This window comes from Chiroxiphia lanceolata, chromosome 6, assembly GCF_009829145.1.
Source record: "Chiroxiphia lanceolata isolate bChiLan1 chromosome 6, bChiLan1.pri, whole genome shotgun sequence".
NCBI classification, from domain to species: domain Eukaryota; kingdom Metazoa; phylum Chordata; class Aves; order Passeriformes; family Pipridae; genus Chiroxiphia; species Chiroxiphia lanceolata.
In genome coordinates this window covers 19,396,721-19,417,666 of record NC_045642.1, presented here as the reverse complement: position 1 = coordinate 19,417,666, position 20,946 = coordinate 19,396,721, and the positions used below count along the sequence as shown (strand labels likewise).

The window sequence follows — 20,946 nt, the reverse complement described above, 5'->3', positions numbered from 1 at the left end:
TTCAAAAAGTCACCCTTTAACTGGGAAGGGCGCTTCTTTGCAGGGAGTCTGAACTGAGAAATACGCAGCTCCTTGCTTTCTATTTATAGTCATTCAGGCAGTGAATAGCCTCATTCCAAATGCCACAAGGCATACTCACAACCTTTTATTCCAGAGACCTGATTTGTGTTTCATTTCAAAAAGTCCAGCCTGATGAAAAAAAAAAAAAAAAAGAAAAAAAGGGGGAGGGAGAGAAACGCATCATGCAACAGAAACACTTTTTTTTCCCTCCCAACTTTTCCTTTACGAAGCTGGTGCTGGAGAGTGTGGAAAAGAGGGTGGGAGTTTTTTTAGAAACATCCCTATGGGAAGGAAAGTGCAAGCTTTGGAAGCGCTGCATTTTTACTCATTTAACACTGAATGCTGGTTGCCCTGCAACTTAAGCAAGTCTGAGGGAAGGAGAAAAAGGAGTGAGGGGTGAAAGCATTTCAATTACTTGGCTTTGAAGGACCCTTCTGAATGAGAAAGAGACAGAAAACACTTGTCAAATGCAAGTTCAAGTGAAAGCCACTTCTGCCAATGAAGTGTGCAGATGGCTGTGGGGGTTCTGCTGAACCCTAACTGGGCCTCTATTATGTCTTTATTGCTCACAAAAAGGCAAGGGTCACCTTCAGTTTAGAATAAGTTAGCATCCTTTCCCACAGAATGACTCTGGTCAATCAAGCCAAGCAAAGGAAGTCCTCCTTTGAGTGACTGCTATCCCATCAGTGCACTGAAGAATTTTTAGAAAGGATAAATAGACACAAAAACCTTTGGTCTCATCTATACTACCGACATTTATCAGAAAAATTTCCCACCACTAAAGGCAATCTTGGGAGAACTAGGGTAGGCTGATGGTGGCTGTCATGTATGTCTGTTAGAATTCTTTCTTGTTAGGTCTGGATGATACAAGACCAAAAATAGTACTGACAGCTTTCAAAATTTCACTAATAAGACGTGGCATGAAAAGCAAGTTCTACACCTTTATTTTTAGTGTGTGTTCTTCAGAAACATGGGAACCTCAACAGGCCAGCCCATCACGCCAAGTCTCCTGTTTCTTACAGCATCCAGGTTCACAAGTTGCACAACCAAAAGTTGCAGAAATTTGTGCCAATAGGCAGCTGTAGTACCACCACCTGCTCTTCCAGGGTTGCTCAAGACCCAGCTGGAACTTTCCAATATGATGGAAAGTGGTGCTGTGGTGCTGTGAAATATCGTCACTAAGGCAGATCCCTTAAAAAAATGACCCAACAAAGCTGAAATAGAAGGAGGCTGGAATTTGTGTTTGTGGCACAAACTCTGCACTCTTCATTTGAAAAGCACAAACCTAAGGTCACTAAACACCAAGAAAGGGTGTGTGACATAGTCCCTAGTGGGTTCAAAGTAGAGCAGGAGAGGACTTTTTCCCAACGAAAAGTTAGTTTCCCAGTATGGTGAAAAACCAACCTATCTGCTAGGGCATACTGTGCACATTGACAGAACTATTCCCAAAATATCAGAGAAACAAGTCTCTTTCAACACTGCTACAACACAGTATTCGTGGGATCACAACTCCTGGACAGTAAAAATCACCTTACCTCTAGGTTAGAGGTAAGCTGTATGGCAAAACTCAGCATTATTCTTGGAAAAGAACAGAAGAAAGTAGGAAAACAAAAGTATAAAAGGTAACAGTATTTAAAGGCAATTACTCATAGCTATTGGCAAACAACATAGCAAGTAATTTTGAGAAGGTTACCAAGTTAAAACCTCTCTCAACTATCCTACCTGCTAGTCTGACAAGGGAACTCAAAGTTACTCCAGTTTCCATAGAAGTCACCTTTTCCTCAGCAAATGGAAAAGATGCACTTATGCTGCACCAGAAAATACATCAGGTTCTCATAAAGGGGGGCTCATTTCCACACTTCATAGGTACACAAGCCTTTGTACCACTACATATAAAATTCCTCTTTTAAGTACAGGAAGCTGATCCCAGCAATGGAAGTAAAGCAGAATTCTCTCTCTAGCAAGTGGAAAAGGGTGATTTGATATCAGATAGCTTAAAATAATTCTTCAGGGAGAAAGGAGAGTCCCAAACATGTAAAACTCAAATAATTCTTCAACTTTGTAGTTTAATACATCCTCAGGATTTCCTCTCGATAAATATGGCAAAAGCTGCACATACAGAAGTAATTCCTGAGCACTCCACAAAGAGCAAATTTAGAAGCTGCCTGTCAGTCGCTGGTTTTTTAAGTTGCCCACTTAAAAAACTAGTACAAAACAATATAGTCCCTGGATAAATCCACAAGATTTACAGGTCTTTATGATAATTCAGCAATCCTAATAAATCACAAATGGTTGTAGACGAAAGTAACTTTATACTGGTACAAATTTGACTGTGGAAAGACTCAAAGCAGTATTTAAACTAGCAGCTGCCAATATTTGTGGATTTTTCACTTTGAAGCTAATGGATACAGTGCCAAGCTGGGCATATAAAAGTTTAGGAGAATCCCTGATCAGGACCATCCTATAGAGGTCCCTGCATAGAATGGTGATTCAATCAAAACATTATTTGAGAATTTTCTACTAGTGCATTAACTGCCATGACTAACAAAGGCCACATGATCTCCTGTATCATCTGCTGGGGACAAGAGGTCCATGCTGCAACTGCTTCTACACAAGGGAGTTTTGCTGCAAGGCTGGATTTGCTCTACTTCTTCACAGATGAGCATTTCTGATCATTTACAATGCTGAAGGCAAGGTCAACTAATATGAACCTTGCACTTGGAACAGAGAAACAGAATTTCTTGATGTTTTTCAGTTCCTGAAAATTGTAGAAAGGGATAAGAGAGCAGGCTAATCCAGCATCTCAGCACAGCTCTTAAGAAAAAATTCTCTTTACTACAGAAAAGATTTGCCTTTATTGTGGAAAATCCATTTATGCTCAACAGTAGCCCAGACAGCAGTCTTCACTTCAGACATGTAGCTGCCTTTTCCAGATGCATGGCCTGGACCATGAAGAAAAGACTGGCATCTTGAAATTGTAGTTAATTATCCGGGAAATTTCAGCTTAAAGAATTAAGAATGTGCTCATGGCACCACATGCTGCTGAGGAGACATGGTACAAGCCTTGCAGATGGAAGCTTCCACACTCCTGTCTACTGGGCTGCTTCATTTCAGCCCAAAGGTGATAAAGACAAGACTAAGCCTAGGTCATCATCTACCTGCAGAGGCACTCCCCATCCCATGCCATTCTATCCCATCCAGAACAGCAGAAAAAGAATTCTCTCAAGACTGCTGAAGAATGGAAAATTATATGTATCTCCAAGAGCACTACTGAACACAGGATCGAACTGGCCATGGTTCCTTTTAACAAATACTTTCTTCTTCAGTACTGTCATACCTTTCACTTGCTCAGGGCTCAAATCCAAGTTCGCCTGGTAGCCAACATTGAAAAGGAACAGGAGGAAATTCACCCTTTTAAGTTTATCTTCTTCCATTCAGTCAGTGAGCCTCTCTCCTCTGTGGACACTTCCTTACTGCAAAGGTTAGAGCAGAAAGGTGTGACAGGTCTGTTCTGATCTAAAGCATCTCATTTTGTGAACCTGGATCTGACTTTCTTCAACAGCTCCCACACTTGGTAACAGTCCTCTTAAAAGTAAACAAAGCTTATGTGGTGCAGGTATAAAATAACATATTGAAATTCCTAATTAAGCAGTAAGCAAAATACAGAGAACTTGATCTTTTAATTAGAAGAGTGGAGCTAGAAGGCTCTATGCTCTGAAACAGGATATGGACATTGTTTGTTGGCAGGTAGAGGACAGCTATATTTCTGTGTTCCAGAAAGAGGTAGCATCACACCAGGAAATCCTCAGTCAGAGTTCAGGGTTTAGAAACATGTAACACACCCAGAAGAGTTTAAATTAATTAGAAAGCTTTAAGATCTGAAATCACTCACCAATTTGACCTGCTGAACATTACAGGTTCAGCATCTCCGCAGTCTGTTCCCCACTACAGGCCAGTGTGTACAAGGCTGGACTAACTGCAACATTATTTCTATGATAGCAAGTTAGTCAAGAAAGATAATTCCAAGTATGCATGAGAAGAAAACTCTAAATTCTTTCAGCAGAGGAAGCTGAGACTCCACTAACACCCCAAGTCTGGTGATAAGTCCGACAGTGCAAGCAGAACACAGCCAAGAGGCAGATAAGAGAGTGGGGATTCCTGAATAAGAGAGAATAAAAGACCCTCTTCCCCTAGGTGCGAGGGCTTTCCTTCGTCTTCCTACAGGTGCACACCCCTCTGAGGCTTTATATAGTTTTGTAGAATTAGAATCTGTTTTGGTCAAAGGTACAGCTTTCTTCCCTCCCAGAAACTTTGTGTTCCAACCCATCAAAGTCCATCTGGGAAAAGCAAACATAACTAATTTGTCAACAGTCTTATCAAAGTCTGAGAACTGCCAGAACTCTGTGACAACATTTTAAGATAGTCTTTCCTCCAAATGACTTCTCCTATCCATTCCACAATGACTGTGTGGCTCCTGGTAAAAATCTGGTTCCAAGCTCACTAGTATAGATTATTCCCCTTCAAAACCTTAAAAAATAGTTGGTTATACATAGGTCTTTGGACATTGCTACAAATAAAGGTCTCGTGATAATGTTTACAAAACACATAGCAATACAGAGGTCTAACAGCTATTTAAAGTCAATAAAAACATAGTGGTATATAATGCTCACAAACCACATACACAACCTTCAACAAAAAACCATACCCAATGGCCCCAAACACGCACTCATGTCACTCCCTAACAAAAAAACAGTAGGGATGAACACATGGTTTGCTAGTTCAATTCTGACACATGCTATTCAAATTTAACATATTGTATGTCAGCATAATGTGATACATATCACTTTAGATATGTAGCACTTGCATCTAGAAAGGATATAATTTATAAGTTTATCGAAGTAAAAAGCATCAGATATAGTAAAAAGTACACGTATCATTCATCTAAGGACCACAGTAAGCGCTTCAATTAATAACATTTCTAACAATTATATTAGCTGGCATTTCTTTGCCACAGTTCTAAATAAAATCGAATGTCAATGAGAAGTTTAAAAAAAAATGACTGAATTTAAGGCTCCCTCACTATCATCAGCTGAACTGACTAATTAATGCACCTGCCTGCTTACAACAATTTAAGATCTTAGATCCATTCTTTCAGTCTCAGAGATCCTGTATTTCTTATTTCTATATCCATTTAACTTTTCTGTTCTCATATATATTACTATATAAATATGCAGTGTGGGGATTATTTACGTTAATATAAGTATAAATTCGGTCTTCTGAAATACAGTTATATTTATAGAAAAATAATGCTTTGAGATTTTTATATCTAATTAGCATGTAGCAATAAGTTTAAATTAGTTTTTCTCCCTATGAGATTTGCCTGTTTCAATAAATCAGTCCACAATATCTTCCAGGTAGTTTATGACACTACACGGTTTTTAAAATTCTTTGGTGAAAAAGGCCAATGCAAAGAAACACAGACACAAAAATGTGTTGGATATGAGAAAATGTCTCATGTATGACCTAAATATTTCATTTTTTAGGTCAAACGACTGGAAAATAAAATGTAATATGGAAAGTATACCTGGACTTGTTTAGAACTAGCAGCCTTATATTGGTTTGATTGTTAATTTTTTCCCCAGTACAACTGATTCTACAAATCCTACTCCTATTTAAGGTGCAAACTGTTCAAAATGTCCTTTTACACTATTTATGCATAATGTCATCAACAACTGTAAAGTTTGTTTCCTTAAATTTCAAGGACAGCCCACATAACTGCACCTTGGTAAAAAATTTCAGTGAACTCCAAGATTGTCATCAGGTGCTGACTTGCACTTTAAACACCCCATAAACTTGCAAAGAATTACTGTATGTGATTATGAAACTTCCACAAAAAAACAAATGAAGGACATTTGTCAACAGAGGGGAAGGGGAGGAGGGAGAGGAGGGGAAGCTGCCAGAAGGGATAGTCTGCCGAACATTTATTCCAAGAATATTGCACAAGCTTAAGTAGAATGCATACATAATAACAGGCATCTGAAAATTTCATAATTGCTCATTATGCAATTATACCTGAGGCACTTTAAGCAAATACACTGAAGAAATAATACATGGGAAAACCTGGCTTACCACAGAATTTTTTTTAAGGAGAATTAGGAAACTATACACGTGGGTCTTTGCTTCTCTCTCTGCTGGAACCCTGTAATCCTTATTAATCTGCTGTTTGTTCCTGGAAAGTAACTCTGTCAGTAAAATCCAAAGTTCAGCTGGATTAATGCATGTCCCTTACTTGTAGCTGAAGCTATGATTTTGACAGACACAACTCAGAAGTTGCTATCTATTTTTCATTGCCATACACTTTGTCAAACTAATTAAAAAAAAATAATTTAAAACCTGGGAATAATGTTACCACAGGGTGCCAAATTTGCAGTGAAAGCCCCGTAGGCTCCTGTCATGCAAAATTTTGACAAGCCTTGCCAAGTGGTTTCTTCAGGATGCAAACTGCTTGCAAAGTGACTGGGCCCTTTGTGTTGCAGTTGAATGCTGCAGATGGGAAGGTTAGAAAAGGGGTTTTGACAGGAAAGGTTAACTGCTGTTTTCACTCCGTGAAGCGCTACATGCACAAGTAAAACACAACCTCCTGGTACAGGATGATGCTTGGTGTACCCTCAACAGCTCTGCAGCATATTTTCTAACTGTGGAAGAGCACACCCAAAAGTAGTGTCAAAATGTGTTACCAAAACAAAACCAAACCACCCCCGAAAGAAACCAACCAACCAAACCAGAGATATTTACAGTATATTTCAAACCCAAGGTCCAGGAAGAATAGGACAGATGTCTTAAGCTTATCAAATTTCCAAGCTGTATAAAGTTCAGTCACTGCTTAAGAAGTTTATATATGAACAGGCCTTCCCAGTGAGAGTAAGATGACTCTCTGCAGATCTAAAACACTAGAAACCAGAGCAGAATACCAAGCAGATACATACAAATATGCACAAGCTCTATTCACTCTTGTTTTGTTCTATATGGAAAGCATTTGAAGGCATGCTATGTGATGAAAGCAATTCTCACCTAGAAGCAGTTTGTCAGAAAGCTACAGAAAAGCCTTCAAGAGTGCACTTTTTACATTGTCGAACATCAGCCTTAATATTACTTCTTTTCTGATGGGCTTTAAGATCAACTGTGCTCTGCACAGTAGTGGAGATAATGGTTTCACTTTATTCTATTTTGCAATACCTACACAGTGAGCTGTGACATTTTGAAGCAGGTGAAAGTAGGTGGGATAGAGGAAAACAGTGGAGATGAGAATTTTCTCATTTACCTTACACATTTTGCAGATCTTTGGTCTCTGGAAAATTTCCAATTTCTTCTGGAAATCTGGGGCTGTGGTTTTTAGATGAGAAAACTGTCAAGTGACAGCTCTGCAAAAGCCCGAGAGAAACTGACTGCTCTGAAAAGAAGGCTATGGGAGTAAAGAATGCACCTTAACAGTCAACTGCTCCAATGCAGAGCAATATACCAGCTCAGCCACTGTCCCTCTCCATTACCATCTAACAGCTCTTTGGGGTCCCATCTTCAGCACAGACAAGGCAGCATCTTCTTTGCCTTCTGCAGGAGAGTGCAGCTGCAGAGTGAAACTTTCTGAACTCTATAAGGGCTGAACAGTTGTTTGAAGACTTCCTTCTTCAGGAGCACTCAGCATAAATCTGAATGTCATTTTAGGTGAAGCAAGAACCCTCTTCTTGTAGTGTAGCAAGAGAGTAAACCACCCAAAATATTATCAGCTTTTTTTTTTATTGCTACCTAATGAGTTACAAAATAGAGTTACAGCTCTACTATCTACTATCCCACTCATGCTGGTTTTAGGTGTTACCATAAACTAAATTTATCCAGTAACATGCTTCAAGGCAGTTTTAGGTGCTTACCCAGAAAAAGAAAAATCCCAACACCCAGCCTGGTCAATTACAGTATAAAATATGTGCATCCTCGACTTGCAGTCAGCTGATTTTTGTTTCTGACAAGCAGTGGATGCAACATACACACAATATACATACAGAACAAATCACTGACACATCAACTGCATTGGCAAGCCACTTAAATGGCATGTTCTTCGCAAAAGAACACAAGCATGAGAAAATGAGTTTATGCTGAATAACTTCAGCACCAAGTGAAAGTGGAAATGCCCCACCTCACACACCCTACAGTGAGGTTTTGTGTGTACTGGGGCCATCAGAGTAGTACAAACTATAGTTTACTGGGAAAATCTAGAGTATTGACAGAACCTATCAAACACAAATCCTGAAGAAAAGGACTGTTAGGCTATAAATAGAGCAAAAGGAGTATTAAATGTGAAATACAATCCGTTGGATTGCTTCTATTTTAAAATATTTTCTTAGCACACTTTTTTCATCTTGTAGAGGAGTATTAACAAAACGAAGCTCTATTAGAAACCAACCTCAAACCGACCAGTATCTATCTGTGTCAGTGACTGTTAGTCATACAGCTCCTTCCCAAGTGCCATTTTAACTCACGCCACTCCAGAACAGATCACAACAGACCCTTTCACAGCACTCTTCATAGGTGTGAGCAAACACACCTTTTTTTCCCCATTATTTTTGATCCTAAATGGGCCTACTGAGTTATTTGTAAATACAGTCTCAGAAGGAGTCTGTGATAGTTAACAAAAGTAAACTCCAAGCATAAGGAGAAAAAGTGCAAAAATGGAAAAATAGAGGGGAGAATCTTAAAATGAGAATATTTACACCTGTTTTAATCTAAGAAAATGTGGAATCCATTGCTAGGAGCATGGCAATTTCATTCTTTATGCCATTAAAATGAGGTTGCACAATATGTAGGAATCAACATTAGTTACAGATGTCACAATTCAGTTCATCTAAAGCGTATCTTCTGTTTGCAAGACAAAGTGAACCACTCTCTTCTGTTTTTTGCAAAAAGAAGAGAATCAAAAAAAGGAAGTATAAGAAGCAAAACAAAACCAGAGTGAATAAAAAGTCCTTGCTTTGGGTTCTCTGATTTTCTTAAACTTTGATGTTAAACTAAACAGTATCACTGGCTTTGTTGCCTTACAATGAAGTGAGAAACTGAACAGATTGCCTAATCTAACCCCAAGAAACACATGGCACAACTTTGGTCCCAGATATAAAAGGCGGCATCTGCAGTGGTCCCTGTCCTGCAGGCTGAAAGGCAAGGGGAGACAGGACCTCTCTGATAGTCATCAAGCCCAGTATTAGCTACTGCCAAACACTGAAGTTAAATTTCTGGAGCTAGCAGACAGTCTTGTTTCCCCTCTTCCTGAGGGCAAAACCTTTAGAAAGCACAGTCATTCCTCAAAACGTATTTATCTAAATTATTTATCTAAAAATGCTGCATATGCTACTGCCTCAAACAACATAAAAACTAAATCAATTTCACAGGCCATGACCAAAGCAAAAAATTCCCTCTTCAAATTCAGGCACATAATGCCATTGTTTACAAAGCAGGCAGTACATTAAAAATTACCTCTTGTCCACAAATCTGGACATCATATAATCATTAACATCCTGAAATACGGCTCCCTAGGGCCCCCACATCCACCTGCTCCTGTACATGAACTTTGTATCAAGTCTTATGCACGCAGCAATTTTAGATAGTAGTTCCAAGCACCACAGACAAGTCAAAACACCTTTTAAACAGATTTTACCTGAGTGTCCCAATTTGTTGTAAAAGCCTCAGGTAAAAGCTGAGATTTCAAGCAATTAAATTACACTTGGAGCAATGTAGACATAACAAATATAACATTTCTTGTAGAGGTTTTCTGAACCACATTAATGTACTTCCTTTCTTCTCAAATATGTCTTGTTATGCTAAATATCATGTTAATATTAATGAAACAAAAGACTCCTCCAAAAAAAGATAAATGTATCCAAGAAATAAAGCTACACATGAGAATAGCACTTGTTTACTACAAATGCACCCAAGTATGGCTCTATTACTCACCTCAATTTTATCTGTTTTTGCATCTCCCCAGTAAAGCTTGTTTTTTTCAAGATCCAGTGCCAAGCCATTGGGCCAACCAAGGGACGTATTCACCAGAACTCGCCTTTCTGAGCCATCCAAATAAGCACACTCTATCTTTGGACTTTCACCCCAGTCTGTCCAATACATGTAGCTGTAAAAAAAGAGGGAAAACAGTTAACGCACTCAACACACAAGACAAAAACGTGTCAAGATTTGTCTTGCTTTTCAAAGAACTTTCCTTCTCCTTCCCCAACAGCAGCAGACAAGCCAACTCGAACTGTAATCAGTAATGACAATATAATATAAAGTTTGAGCACTAAATAAATTAAACTATTGAAAATGTGTGGTGGTCCAATTCTTTCCTAGTTAGGATAACACTGAAGACGTAGAGAAAATTCAATCTAACACCCAACGTATAGGTACATTGAACAACACTCTGTTTAGAAGTCATCTTTTATATGCACAGTATTAAAGGGATAAAGCAAGGGAAAATCAGTTATTTCCACAATATTTGACAAACAGCACACACACAGTTTCAGGAGACCATAAACTGGATCCAAAGGCCTACCACAGGGCTATCAATAAACACAAAACTTACCCCATGACAGGATTGAGCACTATGGCCCGAGGTTCATCCAGGTTTTCTGAGATAAGTATCTTTCTTGATGTCCCATTCAGCCGGGTCACTTCAATGCGGTCTGTTCCAGTATCAGTCCAGTACAGGTTCCTCGCCACCCAATCCACAGCAATACCATCTGGATGGTTGATTTCTGTGGTTACCAGAGTTTGTGCTCCAGCCCCATCAAGGTAGGCCCGACGAATTGCCCGGACATCATCATCAGTCCAGTAGATGTAGCCTTCCACAGGATCATAGTCTATGGCAATTGCATGTCTGATATTGTCTATCTGCAGAATAATGTCAGTGAAATCCGGCGTGTCCAGGGAAATCCTTCTCAAGTCAGTTCTTCTAGCGAGCAGCAAGACTTCTTCAGCACCTGGGGAGAAAACCATCCACGGTATCACTTCCATTGCTACTGATGTGAAAATTTCAATAGAGCACAGCAGGCTGTGAACTACTACTGTCACTATAAAAAGAGATTTCCTTAAATAAAGACATCAAACTTTCATTAAAATACAGACTTGTCTGTATTTTAGATGGCAACATCTTTCTCCTGGTCTTCAAATCTAATATGGATTATAGCAATCTCTATCTAGAATCTAATAAATAAATAAATAAATAAATAAATAAATAAATAAATGCATTGGTGAATGTAGGTCCAAACATTTCATCATGTTACACAGAATTGCTCAGCCAAATTCCCCACTAGCTGTATCGGTGCATTAGACAGTTTTCACACACACACCCTGCATAATAAATGAAAAGGGCTTAGAGAAGACTCAAGTATTTTGTAAACAAATTACATTAATGATTTGCTCCAGACAGCCCAACAAGAAAGCAAGTTACAACCACAACAAGTATTTATCATCTGGCCAAAGTTGATGCAAATCTAATTCTAAGGCAATAGGATTGCTGTTCTTTTCTCTCCTCTATTCTTCCTCCCCACTACAAAGTTCCACTGCTTTGGAAATGGTGCCAAACAACAACTTAGAGTAAATTTCAAGGACAAATGGCATCTTTAGTGTTGTCTGACAATGAAGTGGCAGCTTCTTTTATTAGTACAAAAGAAGGACACACAGTAAACATCCAGTTGCTTAACAGTTTCCCCACGCTCACCCATGCATGTACAAAAAGAGCAATATGTGGTTTTTTCCTGCTCTGTTATTAAATTGATGCTGTGTAGCTTGTAAACTGACAAGAAGTTTTTATTGTTTAGCAACACTCCAAAACTGGAAACCTGAACAGAAGTACTTTGTTGCATTTCATCCAGACCAGCAAACACCTGTAGGAGGCGGCAACTTCCAGTTCCCACCAACAGCCCAGACTGAATGAAAATGGCTATCATGGGACATACCTTTTGAACCCCCAAGGAATAACAGAAATTTAAAGCTTCATGAGAATACTCTTCTATAAATATTTCACACCTAGATATGCTTATGGAGTTCTGGAGTTAAATCTATTGCACGCAAAAACCAAATTCACATTAACAATGGATGTTGGACTGTGCTATTTGCTTTTGGGTTTGGAAATCAGGGCTTAGTCTCCAAATAATATCTCAAAAGCTCTAAAAAGAAACAGTGCTCAGCCTGCAAGTGTATAATGCAAGAAAGGATCTAGAAGAGCAGCGTTGTAACATCACCCAAACACTTTGAACTACCTCAAGAATCAGCTCCTGAATGAAGTAGTGCTGCTTTTCTCCTTGACATGGGCTGCTTGTCCTCACTCCTCTATCACCCCCTCTCACATGCAAGCGCAGCATGGGTGTGTGTTGCAAACCACAGTAAAGAGCTGATCTAAACAAAAACTAACTCAAAATAAATAAATCCATCAGCCTAAGTTAACAACCAGACCTGTAGAGCTCCACAAACACTTCCAATCAGTGTCAGCTGACAAGGTTTGATAACTACAATATCATTTGCACCAACAAACTCTGAGGGAAGGCTTGAAGGAGAGAAACAACAACTCAAGGCTCACAAACCATTTGGAGAAAAGGGAGGAGTTGAAGCCCATACATTCATGACAGCAAAGTAAGAGAGACATCTACCACCTGTCCACAATACACATTTTCTAACTTCAAAGGTTGCAAAATAAAAACAGGTTTTCAGGAAGAGTGTTTCTTATGCTTGAAACTTCTGCTCTCTTCTGGACATAGCAAACTTAGTAACCTTTCTATTGAGGGAACAACATGCCTCAGCAATCCACAGAAGGCATTACTAGCAAAACTATTCGTTTTCAAAAGCTTTATGAACGTCCTGGATTTTAGAACCTTTACTAAATAAAAACAATGGGATACCTAAACCACTTTTTGATATTTAAAATTATATTTTAAAATGGTGGTTTAATTCCTGAACAGTGAAAAATCAATTAATCATTTTCTTAAACACTGTGGTGGACGCAAATCCAATATAAAGCTTATACCTCCTCTTCTACCATGCTTCTTTGCTAGATGCAGATTTCAACAAATCATCTTTGAAAAATTAACTACCTATAATGGCAAACAGCACGAAAAAAGTGACACTGTTAACTACTTCATGGTAACTACTTCAGAGTACACCAAATGTGAGAGTTCCCCCACAGCTATTTTGAAAAGCTATTTGGAAACAAAAGCAGTCCATACTCTGTGATGCTGTTCTCGCTCTCTCCATCAAGGATTACCCCAGGAACAGTAGTCTCGGGGCTATGATGACATCTCTGGATTAGAAAACAGGTTAAAACCTAGATAATATGGAGAGAATCAACTCTATGCAGAAAGGGAAGATCTTCAAAATCAGTTGTAGTCAAAACTGATCTCTGTAGTGTTAAAGCCAGTGTTTTTATGGAGACTGTGTGACTAGAAAGGGTTTTAGATCTCTTCTGTTTCATTAACGTGTTTGTGTTGACATTTTCTTACAAGTTCCTAACCGGTATCGATTTCCATGGTGCTAAGTATTACACGTGCTTGTTTTATTCCAACATTACTATTTTTGAAGAACTTATAGTGTCACCAGACACTGGTTTATCCAGAGTGTGTTAGCTTCACAATGGCAGAAATGAAAAGCAATTCATGGCATATTATATCTTAATTACTATTACCTCCATATTACCTCCAACAGTATTATTATCCACCACCAAATAGTCTCTTTACAGGAAAAATTTTCCAAAGGTCCTACCCATTTACTTAAACACATGCAAATTAGAATTACACCCTAACAGTCAAAGAGGGGGAGAAAATCACTGTTAGAGAGAGCACCTATAAACCAGGACATGGACCTGCAACTGCAGAGGTCAGAGAGGAAGCTACAGCAGCACAGCAACTACAGCAGAACCAAATACCTCATGTAATGAGGTTTTATATCTAGCTTCTATGTTTCTGAAATATTTCAATTGTGGGAGTCAAAATAAAAACTCCTGTTTAGTCCAAGTTGAGTAAAAATTCAGGCCTCAAAACTCAACATGGAAAGGGGGATGTGTCTGGTCATCTAAGTGCTCTACAAACACAGAAGAGTTTTGAATTATATATTTAAAAAGACAGGGGCCAGGAAGGTGAGGTGGTAGAGTTGCCCTTTATGTAAGAGAACACCTGGAATGCACAGAGTTCTGTCTCGGGGAGAATGATGAGTGAGTTGAGACTTCATGGGTTAGGATTAAAGGGCAGACTAGGAAAGGGTGACATTGTTGTGGGTGTTTGTTCCAGAACACCTGATCAGGAGGAGGAGGTGGATGAAGTCTTTTACAGACAGCTGAAAGGAGCCTCAGAGTCACAGGCCCTGGTTCTCATGGGGGACTTCAGCCACCCTGATCTCTGCTGGAGGAACAACACACCCAGGCACACACAGTCCAGGAGGACCTGCAGAGATTTAATGACAACTTTTTGATACAGGTGGTGGAGAGACCATTGAGTAGAGGTGGGCTGCTGGACCTTGTACTGACAAGGAAGGACTGTCTGGGGATGTGAATGCTGGGGGGTAGCCTTGGCTGCAGTGACAAGATGGTGCAGTACGGGATCTTGCAATGAAGAAGCAAAGCCATGAATAAGGTCCTGATGAAAGCTAACTTTGGCCTCTTTGGGGATCTTCTTGGAAGAATCCCATAGGAACATGTCCTAGAGAAAAGAGGGGTCCAACAGAGTTGGTTAATATTCAAGAAACAGCAGGGCAGCTGTTCAGACACCCATAGCACTCAGGTTCATATCCATCTTAACTTCTGAATTTCTACTATATTTATGAGTCTGCAATCATAATCTTAATATTGAAGTACAAGTAGTGAGAAGCAGAGGGCCATCAAATATATGAGTAGCAACTGACAACACAGCAACTACCAATATTACATGTATTTCTAGGACTATCAACATTACAAACCTCATTGCATGGGAACAAACAGATAAGAATCAACTGCATATGTTTTGTCTCTTCACACAAGGGATTGCAGCTTCACCTTGGTTCACTGTGAACAAGGTCAGAGACAGAGGACGGAACTGGCAGTCTAAGGCCCAGAGTCTAGAGATGCTGATGAGACAATGGTTTGAAAGACACTCTTAACACCCCCTAAAATTCATAACTAATACCAAAACAGTCTACACTTCCTCAGAGCAGCAATAATTAGACTCAGCTTCATCTCATCCAGCTCTGTCATATGTTCACCTGTGCATAAGACCACACATTTATTTGCATACCAAGTAGTATTTTGACCAGGAACAGGACAGCTCAAACACCATGAATCAACTACATCATGACTACAACCTTCCTGCAAACAGAAGAAAACAACCTGTTTCTGAGACACATTCAGCTGCTCTGACTTCTTCTGCAGGCAGACACTATTGTATAAATATTCCCGACCTCAATTCTGTCCCATGGACATACATGGCTAAAAATGAACAGGGAGAAGAAAACTTCTCTCTGCTGACCAACCAACCAACCAACAAAACCACCACCACCAACAAAATCTTCACTTCAGTTGACAACTGGGACATTTTATTGGTGGTTGAACTGGATGCCGCTTGGTAATTTCTAACATATCTCTAACTGAGACTTAAGGGAAAAAGAAATAATAAGGGAAATGAGCTACCATTTAAAGTTCTGGCTTCTTGGCAACTTCCACTGTAGAGATGTTTAACATTAAGTCAAATATTACACAATGAGACCCTTGACAGACATGCATCCTTGAATGTTAAAAAACACGTGAACAGAGAAAATGTTACCACAGTGTATATCACTACGTTACACGCCCTGCTTGAAAGTCAGTAAAAGATCATTATAGTGGGTAATTTGATAGGTGCAAAACCCCCCATCCTTTATTACAATGTAGTTTAAAATTACAGTGTTAGTTATAACTATATCTGACTCCATTAACAAATTTCTGCTAGAGAAAAAGAGTTGGCAGCAGGCTCTGAGCACATCACAAAGAGATGAGAACTTTACATTGGTTCTGTTTAAAAACCCAGACAAACACGCTTGTCTGGCTCATTAGTTTTATCTGTATCATGGAGGTATTTTGATTATTAATGTTGGTAGGAATGTTTTCAAGGCTACAGAAGTGTTATGCTGTGACTTGCCTAATGTTATCCTAGATATCCTAGAACCTGCCTAATACGTTACAGCTAGCTGCTTACCTAGTGCTGAAGTGCTATGGCAAATATTTAATTAACATCATCTTCAAAATCCTCTCTCACTGCAGTCACTTTTCTAACCACATGATTAAGAGATTCCCAGCAAAATTGCTAACTGTTACAACATGGCCATATATAACACCACACAATGAACAAAAGCCTTTTTTGGGGGGAGCGGGGAATGCAAGTTATTCCAACATCACAATTGCAGCAACCAAACACTTCAGCAAAAAGCTTATGCAAAGTTTGCTATGCAAATCGTAGATCAGAAAACCAGAAGGAACCAGGTCCCTCTAAAGTTTCAATTCAGAAAGCGTTTTAAAATTAAAATGGTTTTCTTTTTTCAACTGGTTTAAACTTTGAACTATTTATTTTCTCTACTCTTTTTTAATTCAGCACAAGGTTTCTGCAGATCTTCAAAAGAAATTTTCAGCACGTCTAATATCCATAAAAGCTGATGAACTGTTCTGGTTAAGACAATCATAGAATGGTTTGCGTTGGAAGGGACCTTAAAGATCATCTACTTCCAACCCCCTTGCCATAGGCAGGAATGTCACTCACTAGATCAGTTTGCTCAGGGTCTCATCCATCCTGGCCTTGAACACTTCCAGGGATGGGGCATCAGAGCAATATCTGAATTTCAAAAAAGAAACAAACTAAAAAAAACAAAAAAACCCACCCCAACAAATAGAACAGAAAACAAAATAATACTGCTCAAGGCACTTATTCTCAATCCCTGAAGACTATATGTTCTATTTGCCACCAATAAATCCTATAGAAACAGGGTAAGAGCCTTTTTTTTCACTTATACATGATGCTTTCCTCCCATACCCAGTAATCAGTATTTTTAATATCTACACTAGGATATTGTCTTTGCTTTGCTTTGGTTGGTTTGTGCTCTTGTTATTAAAAATTCACGCTTCAGTGCTGGAAATGGTGACTATATTCTATTTGCAAAATTAACTCCAATCAGAGCTGACAGAAGCAAACCAGGACATCTCACCACCTTGACAAAGGCTTTTTTTATTCTTCCATTAGTCCCCTTCACATTTGAAAAGTAACAAGACATCTATAATACAGTAACAAATGTTCCAATTTATTCACCCAACCTAAACACGTAGACTTCAGTGGCTGCCTCTGCTAATCTTTGTCAGAAAATGCCATGCTATTCCTTTCCCATTTGTCTGTCTGCTAATTAGGCTAGAACAACAATCTACTGTGGGACTCATCGCCCAGCTTTATGTATATGCATGTGCATGTATCTGCACGTATAGACTCAGTCTCATCACAAGCAACTTCAGAAATCTCTATATTTGTGGGGAGAAAATCAGATAAACTGTAAAAATGGGAAAGCTTTTAGCTCTTCTTCAAAGAACAAAATGGTAGACACTTTTTTTTAAAGAGTGTGTTAAAAGCACTTTGACTGCTTTAAAGGCAACTCCTTTACAAGCTATTTGAGTACAGCAGTATTTCAGCAGTCCTGATAAACTAAAAAGATTTTCAGGAAAGCATGGGATTTTTTTGGTTGTTGTCATACAGTGAATTACCTGGCAAAGTTTCAGTGTAAGGCAAAAGGGGGAAGAGGGGACCAGACTATGGGGCTGAGAGAAAACTTCATTATTCTATATGGAGCCTATGAAAATTGGTACCACCGCCTTGCTTTTTAATAAGCTTTCCACAACTATGACATCTTGCACAAGGGTTCAGTATTAGCCACTCTTCACACCACAAGAAAAATGATGTAATGAAACCAACTGTGAGAGGTTTAAATCAACAACACTGTGTAAAATCCCATTCCTGCTCTTCAACTTCCTCAGAAAACAGTAATATTTAAGGAGTTAAACGAACTTTGGCAATACCTAGAAATAAATCGAAATTCTTTTTCTATATTCTCCTTGGATACTTAACAGAGCCAGTTGCAACACAAACAGCACTATGGATCCCAGTTAGCCCTTCATTTATCTTTCAGTCTGAGAGGAAGACAGCACTGCTTCTCACTGTGTGATAGTGGTGGGCTGCAAAAGGCTGGTGATGTACTCTCTAACTCGACGCTGCACATGCAACACACATCAGGGTTACCAATTTAAACCAAAGACTGTCTGCAGTGGGAGTATGCAACCAACAAAATAGAAACAGGAAAGGTTTCTTTGAAAGAATGTTTTGAGTGGCCACATTCAGACAGGACTTGATTTAATTGAAAGGTAAGTAGGCATAAGGAAAACTAACACTTGTGACAAAGAAAGGAAATACCAGAGCACTTACGTAACTCATAAATTACATCATATCTGTCTGCATGTTACAGTGAAAAGGCTATTGTCTACTGTTTCTTCCATTATCTGAGTAGCAGACTTCTAACAGTTACTTTGCCTGAATCAGGAAAAACACCTACAAATCAGAGTTTTGACACATTCATACAGCCACCAAAATGAGATCTCACAAATGGAATATTAGTTAAACTGCACAGCTGATAAGATCATTAGCACAAAGCAGCCGACTAAGACAAAAGTAATGTTTCTTCCAGAAAAAGCTGTTGCAACACAGAAATCATAGTTACCCTATTCTAGCTTAGAATGGAGCTTCTGTGAGTTTGTACACGCCCGGTGCTATACTTGAGAGCACAAAGCTTTGTAGAGTTACTACTGTCAGAGGATCAGATAGTAGCTCTTAGGAAGACTTACTCAAAAAAGCATTAGTATAACTGCACTGGTAATAACCAGAATCAAAGATCAGCACAATCATCTGGCTATCACTGTACCAAGCAGAGAATCTGCCCTTATACAGAGGTTTCATCCAAAGGCCTCAAAGCACTTGAACAACTAAATCTTACCCTGCACCGCCACCCAGCCTGAAGGTCCATATATATATATATGTGGAAAGATTTAAAGAAAGAGAAGAGAAAGCTGGAAATGTTAAGTGCTAAATCTGAATATTAGCTTATGGATATCATAGTCCAAGCTTCTACTCTTTATTAACAAAAAAAAAAAAAAGAACATTCCTTTGCACAGAATTTTTAATAACATTGCAAGCCATAGGAAAAAGGACAGGCCAAGAAAAAGTCTGTCAGAAATCCCTACCACCAAAAAAGGGTAGGCTTTGGATTGTGGTTTTTCCTCACAAAGCATGGTTTTTAAGTTTACATGTACCTATTCTCTGCTGGAGATACCCAACTCCACCGGCTCAGAGTAAGAAATCACTGACTTTAGAAGTGACATCCATTTCACCACCTACTTTCTCTTAAGCAGAGTTTTGGCAGTAACACTTTCAAATACTGATCAAAAATTCATTACAACTCAACAAGATACATAGCATTTAAAAAAAAAACCAAAACAACTGAAGAGAAATGCAGCAGTTTTTCTACAATCCTTACAAAAGAAGTCAACTTCTGTTGACTTCTAACTGCAGACATTTCCCACTCACTGAGACCTTGAACATATTAAATTTCTCTGCACTGTCGTCTTCCTTTACACAAAGAGAAATAAATACTTTACAACCCATGAGCCCTCTCTGAGGCTGGTAACTGTAAAATGCTTTGAAATTTAAGCATTATTTATTATGTTCCAAGTATGATGGAGCCACAGACAATTCAATTCTGAGCTGACACAATCAAGAAAAAACAAAACACCAAAACAAAACAAACAAATACAAACATTTGCAAATTAGAGTTTGCAAATCTAGGGAGCACTGCAATTTCACTGTTGCTACATTGATGCAGTAAAATAGAGCTTGACCACCCAACGTTTGAAGAGGCTGTCAAGCTACAGCAGCTTAACAAGTTATCACTGGGTCTCGGTAACTTTATCTATGTATGTAGCTATCACATACTGAATGCAAGATAACAAAGTTTACACATAAACCTTTTCAGTGCAGACCCGGGGTGTGGTTCTTTTGCAGCATAAAACCAGCTTCAATGCAGAGAATCAACAGTGTTGAAAACGGGAGTGTCCCTTTTTCCTTTATACACACACACACACAAAACCCCCCAAACCCTAACCACAAACAAAATAAACTCTACCTAGACAGTGTTTCAGAGTCCTGGAAAGTAGTCATCAATTTGAAACACGCACCAACAAAGCTTGAAAAGAAAATTTCATTCACTAGCCCTGAAAAACCACTGACAAGAAGATGATATGGCAGACCTTCAAGAATGCTCCTCACGGCCTCCAGGTTTCTTCCTTACAGTATGTTTCTAATGGCTGTTATCCAATGGAATTAGAAATAAGGCCATTTCCATATGAGGTAATTTCATTTGCTCGCTACACAACATACTCCCCATTTAGAAGGATAAAAGTTGCTATGAATAGAAAGTAATGCAATCTTTTGATATAAATCAAATAAAATCAACATACATTAAAAAAGGCAAGGGGAAAACAGACTCAAAACAAACAACATCTACACATGAATGAAAGGGGAAAAAACCACTCATAACATTTTTATGAAATGGAGTAGAAACAGAAGAGGTAGCCTCTAGATTTCCTGGACTCTTCAGGTACCCATTGCTGGACAGTTTTTACTTACAAACTTACAGTTTCAACAATTCAACATAAGCAAAAGAACACCTTTGGGCGTGCAATAGGGAGAGAGGGAGTGAAGAAAGAGTCCTCCAGTCCTTCTAGTAACATCTCCCCATGGCAGTCAGACACCAGGCACAGGACAGAAGACATCTAAG

General features: G+C 38.9%; 1 protein-coding gene across 1 annotated transcript in view; it reads right to left on the bottom strand.

Moving 5' to 3' along the window:
- LRP5 (LDL receptor related protein 5) overlaps nucleotides 1–20,946 on the bottom strand; it is a 133,679-nt gene that overhangs the window by 58,080 nt on the left and 54,653 nt on the right. Inside the window, exons 6-7 of the mRNA XM_032690638.1 lie at nucleotides 10,676–11,072; nucleotides 10,057–10,228 (exon numbers count right to left, since the gene is read on the bottom strand). Coding sequence (XP_032546529.1) covers nucleotides 10,057–10,228; nucleotides 10,676–11,072 — 569 coding nt within the window. The remainder of the gene's footprint in view (nucleotides 1–10,056; nucleotides 10,229–10,675; nucleotides 11,073–20,946) is intronic.